The sequence below is a fragment of the Grampus griseus genome, assembly GCF_964374135.1.
Source record: "Grampus griseus genome assembly, chromosome: 3".
In the NCBI taxonomy this organism is placed as follows: Eukaryota; Metazoa; Chordata; class Mammalia; order Artiodactyla; family Delphinidae; genus Grampus; species Grampus griseus.
In genome coordinates this window covers 151,223,485-151,245,307 of record NC_139019.1, presented here as the reverse complement: position 1 = coordinate 151,245,307, position 21,823 = coordinate 151,223,485, and the positions used below count along the sequence as shown (strand labels likewise).

The 21,823-nt window shown below is 38.4% G+C and overlaps 1 protein-coding gene across 1 annotated transcript; it reads right to left on the bottom strand.

The window, feature by feature from the left end:
* Nucleotides 1–1,492: 1,492 nt before the first annotated feature.
* On the bottom strand, nt 1,493–4,633 carry LOC309820085 (UDP-N-acetylglucosamine--peptide N-acetylglucosaminyltransferase 110 kDa subunit-like; the record flags this gene model as incomplete). The annotated part of the gene is made up of 1 exon (XM_082650590.1): nt 1,493–4,633. The coding sequence occupies one exon, from the start codon at nt 4,631–4,633 to the stop codon at nt 1,493–1,495; it is 3,141 nt and encodes a 1,046-aa protein (XP_082506716.1).
* Nucleotides 4,634–21,823: the final 17,190 nt, after the last annotated feature.

Genomic DNA, 21,823 nt, shown 5'->3' with positions numbered 1-21,823 from the left:
AATAAGGAGGGGAACAAGTAGGGACAGTCCCTTCGAGCAGCGGCCGCATGCCTGGTATGTCCTTACCTGCTTTCAAGGCTGACTGCTTCCCACACATATGTTGCCTTTTTTAAGCCTCAAGCCCTCGATCCTTTGCTGAAATACAATAATTTCATTTCTATGGTTTTCAATACCAAAAACTCAACCTCCAGGAGGGCTAGAGTCTAATTTGTACTCCAAACCAAGTAGCAGTGCAGTTCACTACTACCGAGGCTGAATCCATAAAGACTTCAAGACCACGTCCAGAAGACAAGTTATTATATATAATACCGTAGAAGGTCTGAAACATAATTATCATATACATAGCTGGTCCTTCAGAGCTTTTTACCTATAACATGTTTCTTTGATGAAAGTTATTTAATGTACTGGAGATAACTGTGACTTACTGATCAAATATTTGAATACTTATACTTATCTGGGATTTCATTTCTGCTGAGAGAAAAAGGAAGAACAGGACTCACTAAAAAAAAAAAAAAAAAAAAAAACTTTAGAAATGAAAGTAAAAATCTTATCACACACTATGACTTTTGGAAGCAGCATAGAGGGGCAGTCAACGGTAAAACACTGGTGAAATAGGTCAACACTCTAGGCCAAAAATCCATTATTATTATCATCAGTGACAGTACCACAACTGTGCCCTTCAGAATTAATAATCACTCCTAAGGATCTTCATTTGGCACCAGATGATGCGTTTAAGAGAAACGCTCTGGGAGGTTTTGAATCAGACTTGGTTTTTTGTTAGCCAAGTTACAGGAGAATTTTTAAAGTGGGGGGACGGGAAGAAGGAAACGGACCAGGAAAAGAATTTAAGCCATCATCTATAAACCAACAAAGCACTGATAGTTCCAAACATTATGTCAGACACTGAAATGACTGATATAGACTCAAGTGGTTTATAAAACCTATAAAAAGACTACACCAGCAAAATCCCCATTTATCTGTAGAGTTCAGAAACTAAAACAAGGAATATTTTAGCTTAAAACCTTATCTCAAGAGAATCATATACACTTCACATGAATAAAAATACCTGAAACCAAACATTTTTAAAAGCTCCAATACCCAAAATATAAAGAAAAATATTAATCCAGAAGACTCAATCAATCCATGATAATCACAAAACGGCTGGGCAATCTCTATCTCCCTTCCACACTAACCATCCATCCCATGGAAGACCAAGGGAGATCAGACCTTCCAGACTTACCTTCCAGACCTTCCAGACACCTGGCTGCTGCAAAATTCTATGGAGACTCCTTGTGGAACAGTAGTTTCCCATCTCTTGTGTCTCTTCCTATCGTGATCATGCAGGAAGCAAGTCTGGCTGTGCTATTTCTTATCATTGTCTGTCACCCATCTGCAACATGATATTGTACAGATAAGGAAAAAGTAGTTCCCTTTCCCCCAGAAGGTTGAGGCTCAGGTACAGGGGTAATTCTCCTGTGCACCCAGTCCTTATTTAGGCCGACTCAGTGACTTCAACAGGCTTAATCATGTGATCAGGTTTGTTGCCAGCTGCGTAATGCTCCCACATCTGTAGATAGAGCCGCTCTAGGTCCATTGTGTATTGTTTGGTGTTGAACAGAGGACTAGATGTTCTCTGCTTCCAGACTTTGCCACGAAGTTTCTTCAGGTATTCTAGATCAGTTCCCAGTTTCACAGCTATGTCTTCATATTCTTGTCTATTTTTAGCAATAAGCTCACGATAGCCTAAACAAGTGAGCTGGGAAGCTGCAACTCGGGAAGCAAGAGTCTCTCCTGGCATAGTCACCATGGGTGTCCCTGACCAAAGGACATCCATCCCTGTGGTGTGTCCATTACAGAGTGGAGTGTCCAAGCAGACATCAGCCAGCTGGCCTCTCCGAACATGTTCCTCTTTAGGAGCAACAGGTGAAAAAATGATACGGTTCTGGGGAAGGCCCATATTTTGTGCATACTGTTGAATATTAGGTTCTCCTACTGCTGGAAAACGCAACAGCCACAGTACACTATTGGGAACACGCTTCAGAATATTTGCCCACATCTGCAAAGTAGATGGGTCAATTTTATATAACTGATTAAAGTTACAGTACACAATGGCATCTTCCGGTAACCCGTACTGAGAACGTGTGGTTACAATAATGGTACGGGGAACCTCCTCTCCAGTGGCAGCCTTAATGTTGATCTGGGTAGTTGCCAGTCCATTGCTAAGACTGAATCCATTAATTGTTATCTGAATTTGTCCTCTGTTAATCATTTCAATAGCTGCCTCTGCAATAGTATTCATAGGAATGACAGGCATATTAAGAGCTGTATTACTGCTGTTTGCACTGTCTCCTCCATCAGGACATTTCGTCTTGACAATCTGCACATCTGGGAGACTATCAAGAAATGCTTTGAGGTCGATGCCATTCAGCACAATCCGATTGTCATAAATGTGCCCATTGGACTGAAAATCGATGACTGCTTTCTTCTTCAGGTGAGGGAACATATTAGCATGATCACCAATAAAGAAAGTATGGGGCATATAAGCCAGTTTCTCAGAATACTGCTCAGCAACTTCAGCAGGTGAAGTTTCCTGATCAGTGATGATATAATCCATGAAAAGCACGCCACTGGTCCCAGGGTAGCCCAGCCACATTGCCTGAATAGGAGCTGGCCTGAGAGCAAAGAGTTCATTTCGAGCACCCCTGGTATAACCATTCATATTTACAAGGATGTGTATACCATCTTGATGGATGCGATCAGCTGCTTTCCCATTGCATGGAATCTGAGAAAGATCAATGAAATGATGGGCTTCTGCCATCACCTTCGCTCGGAAGTTTGTGCCATCATCTGGGCTCAGGGCATAACAGAATACCTCAAATTTATCAGGATTGTGCATGCCTGGAATAGACTGCATAAGATGAGAAGTAGGATGATTCCCAAAGTCAGAACTCACGTATCCTACACGCAGTCGACCATCACTGAGCTTCAAGTCTTTTGGATGTTCGTACGGTGGTTTGTGAAGGACACTGATCTCATCCAAGCAGAGGTTCCCATGGCTCTCAGCAATAGCCTTCCTGAAGCCATGAGAAAGAGGATAGAGCATACTATGATGAGGCTGCACAGAAGGCAACCTATTCTTCTCCAGCTGGTCAGCCACAATGCTGACCAACTTCTTCATTCGCTCATCATAGTCTGTCCAATCACAGACAATCTGCAGGCAATGAGCCAAATCACAATAAGCGTCAGGAAAATCAGGTTCAAGCTTCAGAGCAGTGCGATAAGAAGCAATTGCTTCTGGAATATTCCCTGAATACTTGTGAATGGAAGCCAGATTGCTGTGGGCATCCGCAAGTGCAGGGTTAATCTGAATGGCACGAATATAACACTGCAAGGCTCCCTGAACATCCTGCATCTCCTTTAGAGTGTTTCCCATGTTACAGTAGGCATCAGCAAAGGTAGGACTGATTCGAACAGCCTCCTTATAATGCATCAGAGCTTCCTGCAGTTTTCCCTGCTGCTGCAATACACTTGCTAAATTTGAATGGGCAACAGCAAACTCTGGGAAGACTTCTAATGCTTTACAATACAAGCGAACTGCCTCTTCAATGTTTCCCTGGTCTCCTTTGATATTGGCTAGGTTATTCAGAGAGTCTGCATGGGTGGGACACAGCCGCAGAGCTGTATTATAACAATCTTCTGCTTCAGCAACACTGCCCTTCTCTTCCAGAGCGTTGGCTAGGTTGCAGTAAGCATCAGGGAAATGTGGTTGCAATTCAATAGCTCGCCTGTAGGTGTCTATTGCCAGATCTATCAGGCCTTGCTCATAGTATACACAAGCCAGGTTGGCATGTACCACTGCATGATTTGGGCTCAAGCTTAGGGCACAAAGGTAAGCTGCCACAGCTCTGTCAAAAATCCGTGCCTCTTGCAAGACATTTCCTAAATTGATATAAGCATCCAGAAAACTGGGGTCAAGGGTGACAGCCTTTTCAAAGTGATGAATTGCAAGCCAAATCTCCCCTTGTGCATTGAAAACACAGCCAAGATTACTCCAAGCTACTGCAAAGTTCGGTTGCGTCTCCATTGCTTTCAAATAACATGCCTTGGCTCCTTCCAAGCGACCCAGGGCTTTGAGCAGGTTCCCCAGGTCACTGCGAACACAGTACAAATCAGGATTGCACTGAAGAGCAGAGACGTAAGCTTGTACTGCCCCTTCCATGTCGCCTGCTGCTACCAAAGCGGCTGCCAGGTTAATATAACCATCGATGAAATCTGGCTTGAGATGCAATGCATGCCGGTAATGCTCAATTGCTTCCTGCAACTGTCCTCTTTCCTTGTACACATTCCCCGAATTCGAATAGGCTTCTGCCAGAAGAGGGTTCTGTTTAATTGCCAGAGTACTAAAGTGGGCAGATCTGTCCAGCCTTCGACACTGGAAGTGTAGAGATGAAAGTAATAGAAGTACTCCAATATTGTCTGGCTCTTGTCTCCACAGCTGCATGCAGTGTCTCTCAGCTGCCTCAAAATCTCCTGCCTGATATTCTCGATGTGCCAACTCAGCTAACCCTTGGAAGGAAAGCATACGTTTCGTTGGTTCTGTGCTGTCGGCCACGTTGCCCACAGAAGACGCCATCTGGAGCTTCTGGAGAGAGTGAGAAAAGGGGGTAATTGAGTCCCGCTGCCGCCACTACTGGCAAGAATGTTTCTAGAGGTAGCAAATACGAGGGCAGCAGCCATACCACTGTTTTGGCAGGCTTAAGCGGCGGCGACAGTTACACGCACCGAACCTTAGGAACTCTGGTTGGTCGTCTAACTGTCACGCTCTTGAAATCTTAATTCTTAACCCTGCCCTCTTCCACCATTTTTCTCCTAATCAGGGAATAAAAATTACCTATACACTTGCCTTAGAAGAAATCAAAAGTCAGTAGTCCAAACACTTTTCAAAATTTTGTTTTCTGCCCAGTCGGAAAGGAAATACATGATTGACTTTACTTCATCATTCATATAGTCAATGTGGAAAACATTAGGGCCGTGAATTTCAATACAGTAAGATCAGAAAATTTTAAATTGGCCTTCCCAAACCACTAATAAGTAATCGATGTTGTATATAATGCTAAAATCTTAGAGACTGAGTTTGATATTTTAAAAGTTCTGAAAGGATTAGCTAATTTCTCTTCTCATGCCTCAAACCAGAGTATTACTTTTTTAAAAATAAATTTATTTATTTTTATTTATTTATTTTTATTTTGGCTGCATTGGGTCTTCAATGCTGCGTGTAGACTTTCTCCAGTTGCGGCGAGTCGGGGCTACTGTTTGTTGCGGTGCCTGGGCTTCTCATCACAGAAGCTTCTATTGTTGTTCCACAACTCTATGGGTTCCTTTTTAGGTCCTATGAAGAACCCTAGAAATTAATTCATGGAATTATAGGTTTTTGCAAAATTGTCAAAAGTGAGATATTTTCACTTCCATCAGGTAAGACCAGCGTCTCTTTCTTTGCCAATTTTCCTTCTATCATATTCCACTATGTTGGATCATATTGGAATGGCCACAGGCTTTTTTGATATCTGGCTAAGGAGATTTTCTTTTGTTCTGTGGTACGCGGACCTCTCACTGTTGTGGCCTCTCCCGTTGTGGAGCACAGGCTCTGGACGCACAGGCTCAGCGGCCATGGCTCACGGGCCTAGCCGCTCCGCGGCATGTGGGATCTTCCCGGACCGGGGCACGAACCCGTGTCCCCTGCGTCGGCTGGTGAACTCTCAACCACTGCGCCACCAGGGAAGCCCTAAGGAGATGTTTTAAGTGAGGCTATTATGTGATTTTCAGACACCACCATATGTAATTGACTATATACCATCCCATTACAGGAATAACTTCCAGTACTCATACTGACTACTCTACTGACTTAACTAGCACAAGACACAGAAGCATAAGGACAAAAACCACCTTACAATATAGCCATGTCTTGCACTTCACAGCTCTCAAAGCATGTGCGTTTGAAGAAGAAAAAAACAACTGAAAAGTACAAAACCAGAAGCTATTCTGTGGAAAATTATTTCAATCATCAGGCATGTGAAAGATAAGTCAAAGATTCAGTTCTCATCAATGCTTAGTCAAAACGGAAATTTTCTTCTGTCAAGAATATACTCCAGGGGCTTCCCTGATGGCGCTGTCGTTAAGAAGCCACCTGCCAATGCAGGGGACAAGGGTTCGAGCCCTGGTCTGGGGAGATCCCACATGCCACGGAGCAACTAAGCCGGTGTGCCACAACTACGGAACCTGCGCTCTAGAGCCCGTGAGCCACGACTACTGAGCCTGCGAGCCACAACTACTGAAGCCTCCGTGCCTAGCGCCCGTGCTCTGCAACAAGAGAAGCCACCGCAATGAGAAGCCTGTGCACCGCAACGAAGAGTAGCCCCCACTCCGTGCAAGTAGAGAAAGCCTGCCTGCGCACAGCAACGAAGACCCAACACAGCGAAAAATAAATAAATAAATAAATAAATAAATAAATGAATATACTCCATGAACAATGTGTGTAATGGAATGGTGTGAATGAGTATTTTATCAGAATCCCTGTAATGCACAAACCTATAGCAGTACTGAAATCAGTAATGCATTTATAATAGTAAATATTTATGAGGAAGTAATCCTTAGAGGTTTTCTCAAAAGTTAACAATGAAAATTAATGTGACATTATCAGTAATAAATTGTGAAGCTGAAATAAACTTTTCTAAACTATTAATAACTAGAAGCAAATTCTAATCAACCATGTTACAAGAAATCTATGTCTAAAAACTACAAAGTTTATTTCTTAAAATTTTATTTCAAAAATACATAAACTGTCATATGAGGAGGCAGTTAAAGAATATATAGCTAAAAGAGTGGGGGAAAAGTTTTATAGAGACACATCTGGCAGTAGTTCATTTTTAAATGTCATTTTTCTAGATTTTGTGACACCTATAGTATTGATATTTGAAAGCATTTAAAAAATTGTAATTTGAAGATTTGCTACTTCCAGGTAGAATAAAATATTTGGAAGCAAAACAACGTTTCCACTGAGAAAAACAACAAAAAGCCAAATAAAATAGCCAGCATTCAATCAAAAACTTCTAGACAAACCAAGAGATAGAATCATATGGCTAAAATTCTAAGAAAAGAACAGATAATACAAAAATATTTATATAAGATATTGTGTATCTTTATCAGGAAAAGTCTTTATCAAGAAAAGACTTTAAAATCATCAGAATTAATATTATATTTTATTTGTATATTATATTTATATATAGATATTTATATATTTATATAAAGAACTTAAAGATAAAGCCCTAGTTAAGGCAGTGACAATAGCAGTAGCAGTGGGAGTGAAAAGAAATGGTTATATTCAAGCATATTTTGTCAGGAAAAGTCCAAGATCAAATGTCTGACTGCATACATGGGATGGATAGACGGAGTTGGAAAAATCAAAGTTAACTATAGAGGTTCTAGTGAAGATGGGGTTGCCGTCACCCAACGCAAGGGGCTGCGATCATCCCCAAGGTTTAGGAGACTCAAAGGGAAGGTCATGGTCAGAGGCAAAGTTAATTGGTGGGAAAATAAGACTCCCAGTCTCTCCATCTCCTTATACCAGTTTTTTTTTTAACATCTTTATTGGAGTATAATTGCTTTACAATGGTGTGTTAGTTTCTGCTTTATAACAAAGTAAGTCAGTTATACATATGTCCCCATATCTCCTCCCTCTTGCATCTCCCTCCCTCCCACCCTCCCTATCCCACCCCTCTAGGTGGTCACAAAGCACCGAGCGCATCTCCCTGTGCTATGCGGCTGCTTCCCACTAGCTATCTATTCCTTATACCAGTTTTGTTTTTCTGCTCATATACGTAGCAGCATTTCATTCAAGGGGAATGTCATTGATCTGACTGGTCAAATTAAACAACATAGTTCAAGGCACATTTACAGTGGTTAGTTCCTCCACAATTTAGAAAGTCACATTCACAAGTTCCCTCTTCCTACGCCGTGGAACACATTGGCCATTCCTCCGAAGTTTCCACTCCACAGAGTGGACCAGAGATGACGTGAGCCCAGAACTGAGAGCTTGGCATGAGATGGTGTCAGCCCCACGTAGAGCTCTGGCATAAGTTATAACCCAACCCAGCTCTACAGAGAGCTCTGCATGGAATCCTGGGAGTAAACTCAGCCATAATAATGGGATTCTGTTTTTCATTTGCTTTTCTTCCTTGCTTAACTTTCCCTGGCCACTCTGACAAACAAACTTTCAGGCATTCCTGGGCCACTCACTAACTTTATTCCATTTAATGTCATCCAGATTCCCAAGAAAATTACTAACTATAAGGAGGGAAATTTGGAACATGGTGATTTTTAGATGCCTGAAATATACAGGTCATTGAATCCAGTTAAGTAGCAAATTATCTGGATCTCAAATATGCCAGTAGAATAGCAGACTAAGCTCAATTTAATGTACTCTTACTGGAGACAGATGTAAATTCTGGGTCAATTTTGAAAAAGTTAAAAGCACATACCTGAGATTAAAAGAAAGAAAGGAACACCTGCATGTTTCAGAAAGTAACAGAGAAATTAAATCCAGAGAAAGAAGAGCAGACTGATGTCTGTGGGTTCCGTTCCTTAGTATAGGCCTTATGTAAATAGGGGCTGGAGCTAGAAATCTAACATTACCTTGAGGCCAGGAATTTAGACTCAGGATGGAACAATATTGAGAAGTTGGTACAGATATCCCACAGAAATTTCATGAGGAACTGCTTAGTCCATTAAGAGGGCCAAGGGCGGTGGTGAGGAAGATTGATATCTCTTGAAAACCTTCAGGTACAGAAAACATCAACACCTCTGAAAAGTAGGCCTCTCCTTCCCAGCGTTGTGATGGCCAGGTTGTCACTAACCTGTAAGGCCCTGTATGAATCAGAAACTGCAAGGAGAGTAATTCAAAGAAAAACAGATGCAGGATGGGTGTGGCAATAAATCCTAGGACCCTATCAGAAACAAAATTAAAACCACTCTAAAGGGAAATTTTAACAAACCAGAGCAGATATATCCTAACCAGAATAGAATAATAATTCTCAGGAAGTTACTTTAGTTATTTAAGTAATATTCAATGCATTTCCATGGCCAGGCCCTTTTGAAGGATTCTAAAACATATACAAACAATTCGTTTACATCTTATATATCCCACCATCCAGAGCAAAATTCACTTAAGTACTGTACTGGTGGAAATTGGGCAGCACTATGGAGACAATAAAAAGGTGTTTACCATCAAAAAACGTCAAGGTAAGAAAGATAATGTCTAATTTTTAATTATCCTGTGGTTTATTGAAATCTTTTGGAAACCCAAAATAGAGAAAACCTAGGAGGCAATGAAGACTTAAATATTTAGAGATTTATCAACTCATCTATAAAAGCTTTATTAATCTCTTCTTTTAATACCATTCCGGAGAGGTATAAATGTGTCCAGTGATAGGGTTGAAGAAGCCTGAGAGAATTTCAATTGTTTACTATTCTTGGTCAGCTATTAAGACCTTTCAGGAGCATCTTGATTTTCATGGCATCATCCAACAAAAAGCAGGATATTTTACAGAAAGTCCTGGTCCACTTTTTGGCTTGCTTTTGTGTTTATGTTTTTGGTTTTCTCCCATTGGGCGGTACATTAGGCTACCTATTGCATACTCCCTCATTCATGCATGCATTTATTCAAACAATATTTACTGAGTTGAGATATTTAATTAACACCCAATAAATGATGTTTAGATGAATGAATGCGCTTTTTATCAAAGTAAGTGTAAGTACTGAGAAAAATTACAGAATGTATGATCCCAGCCCCACAAAAGTGTATAATTGTGTTGAGGATACAACATATGCTGGTGAAATAACTAATATATCATATTGGACAGTCTCTAAGTTCAAAAATGAGTTTTTATAAATAATCAGGGCCTAAGGAGGACAAAGAAGGGACAGTTCATTATGGGTTGAATCTATCAATACATGTACATTTCAGATGAGATTTGAGATTGACCTTAAAGAAAGAAGAGGACTTAGATATATGAACAGAGAACAAAAAAGGCATGGTGATAGCATGTGCATAGATAGTGGGGCCCATATTTATGTTCTTCATTAAAGATAGTCAGAGATAACCCAAATATAACTGTTTCCATGGGTCCATTCTCAGTATCCAAACAAAACGGCAAATCCTATCTTAGTAAAACTAATGAAAAACACAGTCTTTAACAAAGACATTGTGAAGGAAAGGGGGAGAGGAAGGCTTGCATCCCACAGCACACAACAAAACTTATTTAATTATTTGTTTCATTTTCTCCCTCTGAAAATTTCCTCTCCCTCTCTCTGTACGTCTCTCTTCTCCCACATCTGGCCACACTCTACCAGCCACCTTTCCAGATCTTTCCAGAACTCTCCATCCTAGTTTCACTATGCCACAAGTTAAACATCTCACAGGTCTCCAGGACGCATCCTCATCACTTATTCCACAAAGACAAACAAAGGACACTTCTCAGGATCACGTTTCTTGGAAGGAAGAAGTCACGAGGAGTGATTATAAATAATATAAGGTGGAGAGCAGTGACTTAAAATACCATTTTTCCTCTTAGAATGTGAATACAGGGAACTTTGGGAAACTAGAAAATCTAGAAAGGATTCATTGATAATTATTCATTTTCAATGAATAAAATAAAATGTAATCATACGGCTAAACTCTGACAGATTAACTTTTGAAAAGTTGCTTTCACACACCTTCACTATTGGGATGTTTGATAAACACATCTTTCTTCTTTCTTTGCAGATACTGGCACCAAACTTTCAAACAATAAGAACCTTCCCATAAGTCCCTTTCCAGGCAAGATTAAGGTATAACAATCCAAACAGATTTTTGAAGAAGATAACTGGTTGAAAGCACAGGAAAAGAGCTGGGTTGCTCTTTTTCAACGGTCACATAATGAGTAATGTGGGAATTGGTTTACAAAGTCTCTCTCCATGAGGGGCTAAGGTTAAGATTAGAACTTCTGAGGCCAGAAGAGCAAAATAACTACAACAACACACATATTTTCAAGAGCCGACCTTTGGATGTGAGGGATTGATTTTTCCCACTCTTTTTTCAGCAGCCCACCTGGTGTCTTTAGTAAATGACATAAGAGAATACAGTGTGGCCAAGAAGGCTTAGATTTCCTTAGCCCCAAGTCAGATATTCTCAAGTGACTGTCCACTCAAATTAAAAAGAGAGATTTACAAGAGGAAACTGGATACAACTGAGTGTACTTTTATTTCAGCCCTTTACCTGAATGTTTTGTTTTGTTTTCAGTTCTCCACTGAAGTTGCCTACATTAATATATTTTTAAGAACATTTCCTTAAGTTCAAGTATTCATTCAGTATATTCATTTACTATAATTGAGAAAAGCCAAATGACTTAGGCAAATTCATTTCTATATTGCCACAGCAGTGTATTGTGAACTAAATGACACCTGGCAGTTGTTTACTCAGATACTAACTCAGTTAGAAGGCAGAACAAGGATACCTACCCATTCAGGGAAGGAAAGGTCACTTAGCCTCTGTAGCTGTCTTAGGTCTCTTATCATCACAGTAACAAATTGAAGACTAAAAACCATACGATCATCTCAATAGATGCAGAAAAAGTTTCTGAAAAAATTCAATATCCATTCATGGTAAAAACTCTCCAGAAAGTGGGCATACAGGGAACATACCTCAACATAATAAAGGCCATATATGACAAGCCCATAGCTAACATACTCAATGGTGAAAAGTTGAAAGCATTTCCCCTAAGATCAGGAACAAGACAAGGATGCCCACTCTCACCACTTTTATTGAACAGAGTTTTGGAAATCCTAGCCACAGCAATCAGACAAGAAAAAATAAATAAATAAAAGGACTGCAAAATGGAAAGGAAAAAGTAAAACTGTCACTGTTGGCAGATGGCATGATACATAGAAAATCTGAAAGACACCATCAAAAACCTATTCGAGCTCAAACATGAACTTGGTAAATTTGCAGGATACAATAGATTTCTATATATAAATTTTGTATTTCTATACACTCACAGTGAACTATCAGAAAGAGAAATTAAGGAAACAATCCCATTTACAATCACATAAAAAAGAATAAAATACATAAGAATAAACCTGCCTAAGGAGGTAAAAGACCTGTACCCAGGAAACTATATGACACGCATAAAAGAAATGAAAGATGACACAAACAGCTGGAAAGATATACCATGGTCACGGATTGGAAGAATTAATATTGTTAAAATGACCATCATACCCAAGGACATCTACGGATTCAATGCAGTCTGTATCAACATATTAAGGGCATTTTCCACAGACCTAGAACAAATAATTTTAAAGTTTGTATGGAAACACAAAAGATCCTGAATAGCTAAAACAGTCTTGAGAAAGAAGAACACAACTGGAGGAATCATGCTCCCTGGCTTCAGACTGTGCTACAAACCTACAGTAATCAAAACAGTATGGTACCGGCACAAAAACATCCATCACTGGAACAGAATAGAGAGCCCAGAAAGAAACCCATGCACTTATGTCAATGAATCTATGACAAAGGAGGCAAGAATATGCAATGGAGAAAAGTCTGGGCTTCCTTAGGGATGGTTTCATCAATTAATTTGTTTTCTTAAATGGACCATACTTTTCCATGTCTTTGAATACCTTGTGAGTTTTTTGGTTGAACATTTGGCTTTCAAATATTATAATGTGGTGTCTATGGAAATCAGATTCTCCCACTTTCCCAGGGTTTTCTTGGCTTGGATTGTTGAAGGCTGTAGTAGTCTGTTTGTTTGGGGACCTTTCCAAACTAGTTTTGCAATGACTGTACTCCTTATCGTATGTAGGCACTGAAGTCTCTGTTCCTTTAGTTCATGTTTAGCTAATGTTTTGACAGAGATGTCCTTGAATTCCTGCACCTAAGACAAACAAAAACAAATATACACAAGCACATCCACATGCACACTCAAAACCACACACCTCTCCCCATTGTGCAGATTGCTGGATCACTCCTTCAACATTTAGCTGACCTGCACTGAGGTCAGGGCTCAGCCCATGGTAAAAGCTTAGAGACTCCTCTGGTGTTTTCAGAACATGCATCTTATCTTGAGTATGCTTGTGGCTTTCTTAATTTCTCTGGACACATGTGTACTTTTTGTATGTTCTAAGTTCCCAAAGAATCTCCCCCAACGTTTGCTCCTGCATCTTATGTGGTCTATTGTATTTCAATGCACAGTCTTCTGCCCCAGCCATCTGTGCTTTGTTAGTTCACCTTGCACTTTTTTTGAGCAATGACCGCTGCTTTTCCAGACTGTGTTCCAGGTTAGCTAAGACAGAGATAAGCATCTTGTGTCAGTCCTTCAGGTAGCTCCCAGACAGGTTAGAACAGATACACATAATAATCCGAGAGTACGGTCTCTTCTGCTCCCTCCTGAAGCAGGATTGAGGGTCCCATACTACGAATGGTCTGCTGCTACTTTAAGACTATCACTGCATTAAGACCCCACCACTTTAAGACCACCACTACACTAACAGTAGATGGGGCAAGGGCAAGTAAAAATGCCACAAAGCTTTCCTGCCATTTTCAAATTGCCTCTTCCCTGGTTCAGTATGTGTTTGGTTGCTGTAAATCTTTGCCTGATTTCAGGACTAAGAGAAACTCAAGGAACGCCACAACAAGAAACAATATAATCAAACTCTCAGATGCCAAAAGACAGAGAAAGAATCTTTACTCCCAAAGGAGAAAGAAAAAACAAATTTGTTACAAAGCAGGGATCCTCAAAAAGATTCACAGCTAATTTCCTATCTGAAACCACGGAAGCAATAGGCCAGACATATTTAAAGTGCTGAAGGAAAAAAACTGTCCACCAAGAATTCTATATTTGCCCAAACTGGTTTCAAAACTTAGGGAGAAATTAACACATTCCCAGATGAACAAAGGCTGAGGGGGTTTGTTTTACAACTTCCTAACACTGCCCGATGACAAATGCTAAATTGAACCTTCAGCTTGAAATGAGAGGACACTAGACAGCAACTCGAAGCTGTATAAAGAAATAGAAATCTCCAGTAAAGATAAATACATGGGCAGATACTATAGCCAGTATTGTGCTACTGGCTTGTAACGCTAGTTTTCATTTCTTACATGATTGAAAAAACAAATGCATAAAATAATCATAAATCCATGTTATTGGGCTCACAAAGTATAAAGGTGTAATTTGTGACAACAATAAGGAGGAGGAATGGAACTGTAGAGGAACAGATTTTCTGTGTGCTATTGAAGTTGGTTCCAATTCAAATGATATTGGTTGAACTTTAGAAGGGTAAATGTAATCTTCTTGATAACCACAAAGAAAATATCAATAGACTATATGCAAAAAGAAATGAAAAAGGAATCAAGAGTTCACTACAACAAAATCGGCTAAGCACAGAAGAAGTCAGTAATGGAGTAAATGAGGGGCAAAAAATGCATAAGACATACAGAAAACAACCAGGAAACAGACAGAATTAAGTTCTTCCTCATCAGTAATTTTTGAAAAAGTGGATTAAGCTCTCCAATAAAACGATAAATATTGGCAGAATGGACCTTAAAAACATCCATAATCCAAGTATATGCTGTCCGCAAAAAACTCACTTGATTTCAAGAGACACAAGTTGGTTGAAAGTTAAAGCACAGAATAAAATATCCCATGCAAATAGTAACAAAAAGAAAGAAAGAGAGAGAGAGAAAAAGGAAGGAAGGAAGGAAGGAAGGAAGGAAGGAAGGAAGGAAGGAAGGAAGGAAGGAAGGAAGATAGATCTGGGATGGCTATGTTAATATCACACAAAATAAACTTTAAATCAAAAACTATCACAAGAGGAAAAGGAGGCCACTATATGTTGATAACAAGTTCAATCTATCAAGAAGATATAACAACTATAAACATATATGTACCAAACATCCCCCAAATATGTGAAGCAGACATTGACAGAATTGAAGGAAGAAATAGATAGTTCTAAAATAATAGTTGGAGATCAATACCTTGCTTTCAATAATGGATAACACATCTAGACAGAAGATCAGTAGAGAGGTAGGGGGACTGAATAACACATTTAACCAACTAAACCTAACAGCCATATATATATCACTCCACTCAACAACAGCAGAATACACATTTTTCTCAAGTACACATGGAACATTCTCCAGGAAAGACCATATGTTACGCCACAATACAAGTACCAATACATTTTTAAGAAACTGAAATCATACAAAGTATCTTCTTTAGCCACAGTGAAATGAAGGTAGAAATCAATAACAGAACCATTGGTAGCCATTTCCCATCATGCCTGCCACACATGATATAAAGCAATGAAGGGAAAAACATACTAGACCATTTAGAAAAGTGGGAAAGAGGACATACCATTGACACAGAGTGTGTGCTGTTTCCCGTTGTCAGGGATAGAAATAAATTAGCATCATTTATTCATTAGTGTGTTAATTTCTTGGTCAATCATTGCGCAGCCAGTGTTTCTGCCTGATGGGAAGTTTTCCTATACTCAGTGTTGAGTGGAGACAACCTTGAAAGGGACATTTAAAAGGATTATACTGTGATGGGCTTAGCAGTACCCTTCCTCCTATGCCAGTATTTAGGCTGGGGTATTTCCATGCAGTGTGTACAATCGTAGGCCCCAGGTCACCAGAATTTAGTTGGATTCGTTTTGTTAATACATTCCCTCAGTACTTTGTCTTTTATTTGACTGTTGCATTTACTTCATTCTTTATTATCACTGCGAAACAACTTTGTTTCCTGTTCAGATGCCAAAAAGTGGGTATCAATACCTCCTGAGTTTTACACATCACAGGTCTGTTTTACATATCAGAGACAGAGACAGCAACTATTTCCAATGACTTTGAGACATGCTTTGAACATGTGATTAACACGTGGAGTGTTGAAATGTGTGTCGAGCTCATTATACTTGCTCTAAAAGGTTTCAAACTGCAAAGATTTAAAAATCTTTATCTTTGAATAGTTTTCCTGTGCTGTCCCTTTGTGTCAGACTGTTAATGTGCAGTCTGGCACCTTCAAATAACATGGCTTTGTAACCAATTATTTACATGTTGTTTTATCCACAGAGAATCTTTTTTTTAATAAATTTATTTATTTTTGGCTGTGTTGGGTCTTTGTTGCTGCACATGGGCTTTCTCTAGTTGGGGCGAGTGGGGGCTACTCTACATTGTGGTGTGCAGGCTCCTCATTGCTGTGGCTTCTCTCGTTGCGGAGCACGGGCTCTAGGCGCTAGGGTTTCAGTAGTTGTGGCACGCGGGCTTCAGTAGTTGTGGCTCAGTGGCCCTAGAGCACAGGCTCAGTAGTTGTGGCGCACGGGCTTAGTTGCTCCGCGGCATGTGGGATCTTCCCAGACCAGGGCCCGAACCCATGTCCCCTACACTGGCAGGAGGATTCCCAACCACTGTTCCACCAGGGAAGTCCCCACACAGAGAATCTTAAGGTCAAAACATACAACTCGATTAACTACACTTCCTCCTGTTCACATTTCCCTCATCTTTTCTTCATCTTCTATGTTTCCTTGGCCCTGTTTATATTAAGTGCTTTTGCCATTATATTTGATTGTCTGTATTCCGGTGAGTTACCACAATGCTTTATGAGATATGGTAGGATATAAATGCATTTAGGTAATATATATATATATATATATATATATATATATATATATATATATATATATATATGTAGTTTGCTTGAGTGCAGTGTTTTTTGTTTTCTGTACTGAATTTATTAGCATGGGTCGGTATAAAATGTAGCATAGGTCAATATGTAATTTGTAAACTAATAAGGTCTTAAAAGTGAGGAATTAAGTCTTTTAAATTTAATTATTTATTGTAAAGAGCAGAATAGCATACATAAACAGGTGCCTAAGGAAAATTTGTATTCTAATATGGAACTCTTATGAACACTTTTTTTTTCTTCTAATGGTATGATAGGCCATTTGATTATTTCTATTTTTAATGGCTTTAACTTTAGAACAATGAAATATTTGTAAAGTTTAAAAAGTATTTTTCTTTATTTGATGCGGGTGGGATACTGGAGAAATGAAAGGTCAAACACCTATTGAGGAATCCATACTTGTCTATATATTGTGTACTTTTATTTCAATAACTGATTTAAAATTCCTAAAAGGATGCTATAATAAGTTATTATGCCATTTTACACACTGAATTAAGTGAATTTCACGGAGGTATGAAACTTGCCTAATGTTATCCAGCTGCCAAGCGGTAGGAGTGAGAATTAAATCCGGGTATACCTATCGCCAAAGTTTCTGCTCATCTCTTTACATCATCCACTTTTAATAGCCAATGCTTTCCTGCTTACAAATATGACTGAGGTTTCCAGACAGTCAACATTCCTTTGTAATCAGATAGAAAAATTACTGTTGATTCTCTAAAGACATATTCCTTTTCCATTAAGTGACTTTAGTTGTTCAAATGATACTTCCAGACAGTAGTAATCACACAGTTGGAGACTAAGAACAGAACTCAGGGATGTGTCTAGCAGTCAGTAAAGACCAACTGGGCTCACTGATGATACTTACAGTCATTTCCTCTAGACTAATATAATCTTATTAATAAGACCCTAATAATTCACAGTACTGCCCTTGCCTGATTGTTTGTTCTTCTCCCTCTATCACTCTCTCTTTCCCCATATTATTATTATTTTTGGCAATTTTTGGTGAATTAAATTCAGGGATTAGTATTCAGGAGTACTAGTCACAAAAGCAGAGAATCTTAGCTCACCAAAGGAAGAAAATAGAGAAAAAGTATAAATTATATGAATACACACACATACACACATGTGCCAACTATATGCTGCACTTCTCCAAAATCTATTCAGTATCTGCACATTTACTGTATATTAGCAGTAAGACCAGAAATGAGCGTAACGCTCTGTTTACAAGGCACAGCAAACAGACCCAAATATGGAAATTACTAGCAATGAGAATGGGGAAGAAAGACTACAACAAGGAATGTAGATGATATTTTTGTTTCCTAGCTATGATGCCAAATATTGAACTTTCAACTTGAGACAAGGAGGCCATAAAAAGTTGTATTAGTTTCCTAGAGCTGCCATGACAAAGTACCAGAGACTGAGGAGGTTAAACAACAGAAATTTACTCACTCACAGGTCTAGAGGCTAGAAATCTGACATAAGGTGTCAGCAGGATTGATTTCTTCTCAAGTATCTCTTCTGGGTTTGTAGATGCCATGTTTTCCTTTTGTCTTCACATGATCTTCTCTCTGTGAATGTCTGTGTCCTAATATTTTCTTTTTATAAGGACACCAGTCATTGGATTAGAGCCCACACATTTGACCTCATTTGACCTCAGTTACCTATTTAAGGGCCTTATCTCCAAATACAGTCATATTACCAGGTATTGGGGGTTAAGACTTCCACATATCAACTAGAGCAGGACACAATTCAGCTGATAATAGAAGATAAGAGTAATTTAAGCAAGTAACTATTGTTTACAGTGAGTTGCTTAAGGATATGAATTTACTCAAGAAAAACAAGAAGAAATTACATAACACTGTACGTTATACAAAGATATTAAATTAATCATCATAACATCCTGTGAGATGGGCATTAAATTAGACTAAGCAAGATGAAGCAACTTATCCAGAATTGTATAGTTGGTACTTTCCAGAATTTAAACCAGGTATTTTCCCAGTTCCATTCTACGTTATATATTCATTTCATTATTTGAAATGAATTTTGAGTCTTCATTTTGCTTAGTTTCTGAAGTTACATGGGGATAGAGTGGAGTTGGATATTTTCAGTGACATTCACACATGGGGAAGGAAATTGAGTGCAGAAGCTTCAGCAATGTTTCCATGGAGAACACTAACAACAGAACCAGAAACACCATTATCCTTTTGGTTCAGTGATCTTTCCTGAAGCACTACAAGAATCAATTTTAAGAAGCCCAGTGTTTTCCAAACTTTCACCAATGGGCTCTGTAGGGTCCTCTAACAGTATCGAAGAGACTAACTAGTTTCACATCCCAAGCCACTTAAGACAAGGAGTTCTGATTGTTCTCTGTGAGGAAATCAAGTGACAATCATAGCTGGTGATTTAGGATAGTTTCTTCAGGGCCCAGGCAAAACCTAATACACAGTAATAATCATTGTTAACTGCATCTTTGACAAGGATTAATCAGGTATCAAAGAGGTCTATAAATTGGGAGAAATTATGATCAAAGAGAAACATAGACCACAGATATTTAATTAATGCTCAATTTTTTATGAGTTTAACTTTGGTTAACCTAATTTTCTTTCTTCTAGACAATTTCCAATTCGTCTCCACAAAGAGACCAGAATAATCACCTTCCAATACAAGATTTATTGTGTTGCTTTAATTTAAAGCATACAGTGACTTCTACATTCACTCCACCAAGTTTTGCCAGGAGAGAAAAGGAGACGTGATATTTTGTCTTGAATTGGATATGCCACCATACTTGACTTAGCTCATCCTACTGGAAGCACTTTGAGGGCAGATTCTACAGTCTTGTCTTACATCCTCTACGGAATCAAGCCAAGGGAATCACACACAGTTACAGCTGGAAAAACATTTGTTCTGGGTTAATACTTTTAGCCTTTACCACCAAGACTTTATCACCAAGACCCATCTTTACAGTCTCTAAACAGGAGACCTTCTTGCCTTCCGTTTTCATATTGACTAGGAAGGTAAAGGGAAGAACTGAGAAGTACCCAAAGTCAGCTAGCAGCCAGCACAGATAAATCATCTGTGGAGATATTGTTTCTTTCAAAAGATATAAACATAAGAGGAAGTCCTAGTGTTTGAAACAACTGTGCATAATAAAATTCCATGAAAACCTAGAAATCCAGATGCAGATCAGTAACATATTGGTTAAATAAGCTGTTATGTTCATGCAATGGACAAGTGTACATACATTAAGAAGAACGAGATACTCTTTTCTATGAGATTCTCTTTTCACTGAACTCATCAGTGCTGCAAACACAATGTTACATAATACTTTTTCTTTAACATTATATCAGGCATCCTCATCTTGTCCTGCATTTATTGCCAGTGTTACTAAAGTCTGTCACTTACCTCTTTCTCTTTTAGACATATAATTTCTTCTTATTTTGGAAGCATTCATCAATTCCTTTTTTACTCTTTCTTTTAAATTACAAATGAATATTGAATTTTATAAAATATCTTTTGGGGGATATTTCAAGTGATTGTATACTTTTGCTCTCCTTTGACCTTGTTATATGGTAAATTATATTTTGTTATTTTATATTATGCTATTTATTATATATTGTATTCTGTTTACTAATGACATTTATTATATTATAATTTCATTATTTTTAAGGTAGCATTTTGTTTTAGATAGACAAAACAACCAGTGGAATAGGAAGCATCTTAAAATTAGATGCAAGAGCATAAGAGAATTGAGATTAAAATAAAATTCACGTTTTGGATCAGTAGCAAAAATTATTCAACAAAAGTGGGAAAATATGGCTATCATAGAATTACTAAATTCTAGATACAGCAACCAGTTAAAAGTTATAAAATAATGAAAGTGTAAAAGTATCAGAAACCTGGGAGACTTGAAATAAATTATTCATGAGGAATACCTTTCTAAGATACAAAGAAAAAAGGATACATTTAATTATATAAGAATTAAAATTTTCCTCATGGCAAAATGCACTACAATGGTCAGAAAACAAGCAAAAGAAATTGGGAAATATATTTAGAAATGGATATGCCTTCTTTACAACCTTTGAGAGAAGCACATGTTTCTTTGTCTTTTAACCTGTTATGTGGGTATTAATCTATAATGTAAGTGCATGGTTCCTTTCCTTTCATCTGTAATGTGAGTGTCAACATGGGGCACTGTTTCCAAGCACAGACTTTGGATGTTCCTGTACTGGTCCCATCACTGACCATCCACAAAAACTTACAAATGTTGCTTTACTTTCCTGGGGGTTAGAGTCTTAACTAAGAAATGGAAGCAAAATAGAACTTTCCCCCAGGGATGATAGAAGGTTTAAAGGAGTAAATATGTAAGTGACTTGGCACAGTGCCTAGCACAAGAGAGATCAATATAAGTACTTACCAATTTTTTAAAGAGACACATGAAAGAAATAAAATGTGGTGATTTCAATCTATTGATATATATTCTTGACATTAAACTACATTGGATGACCTAACTTGCTCGTGCTTTTTCTTACTCTAGTGAACTTGGGTAGCTAATATCATAGTTTAAAAGTTTTCCTTTTATATTTACAAGTAAATTTGACCTGTAAATTTCTTTTTCCTTACAGTCCTCATCTATTTTCAGTATTAGGATTATATAGACTTCATAAGATGAATAAAGGAGCATTCTTCCTTTGCTACTCCCTAGAAGTTTTTCTTTGTTAATATTGATGTTATCTGTTTAACAGAAGTTTGATAGAATTCACCTCGCAAATGATCTGGCCGGGTCTGGTATTTTCTTGGTGAAAGCTTGTGAACTATTGACTTAATTCCTTTACTGGTGTAAGAACTCCAGCTACAAATTTCCGCTTGTGTCAGTTTTGGTAAACTTTAGGAGCTAGGAAATTGTCCACTTTACAGAAATGTTCAAATTTACTGACATTTCATATATTCTCTGTTTGTACTCTCTGCTATAACATTGTCCTGATTCTTTCTGTATATTGTTTACTTATGTTTTTGTTTTGCTTAATCAAAGTTTGTTTTTTTAAATCTTTTCAAAGAATATT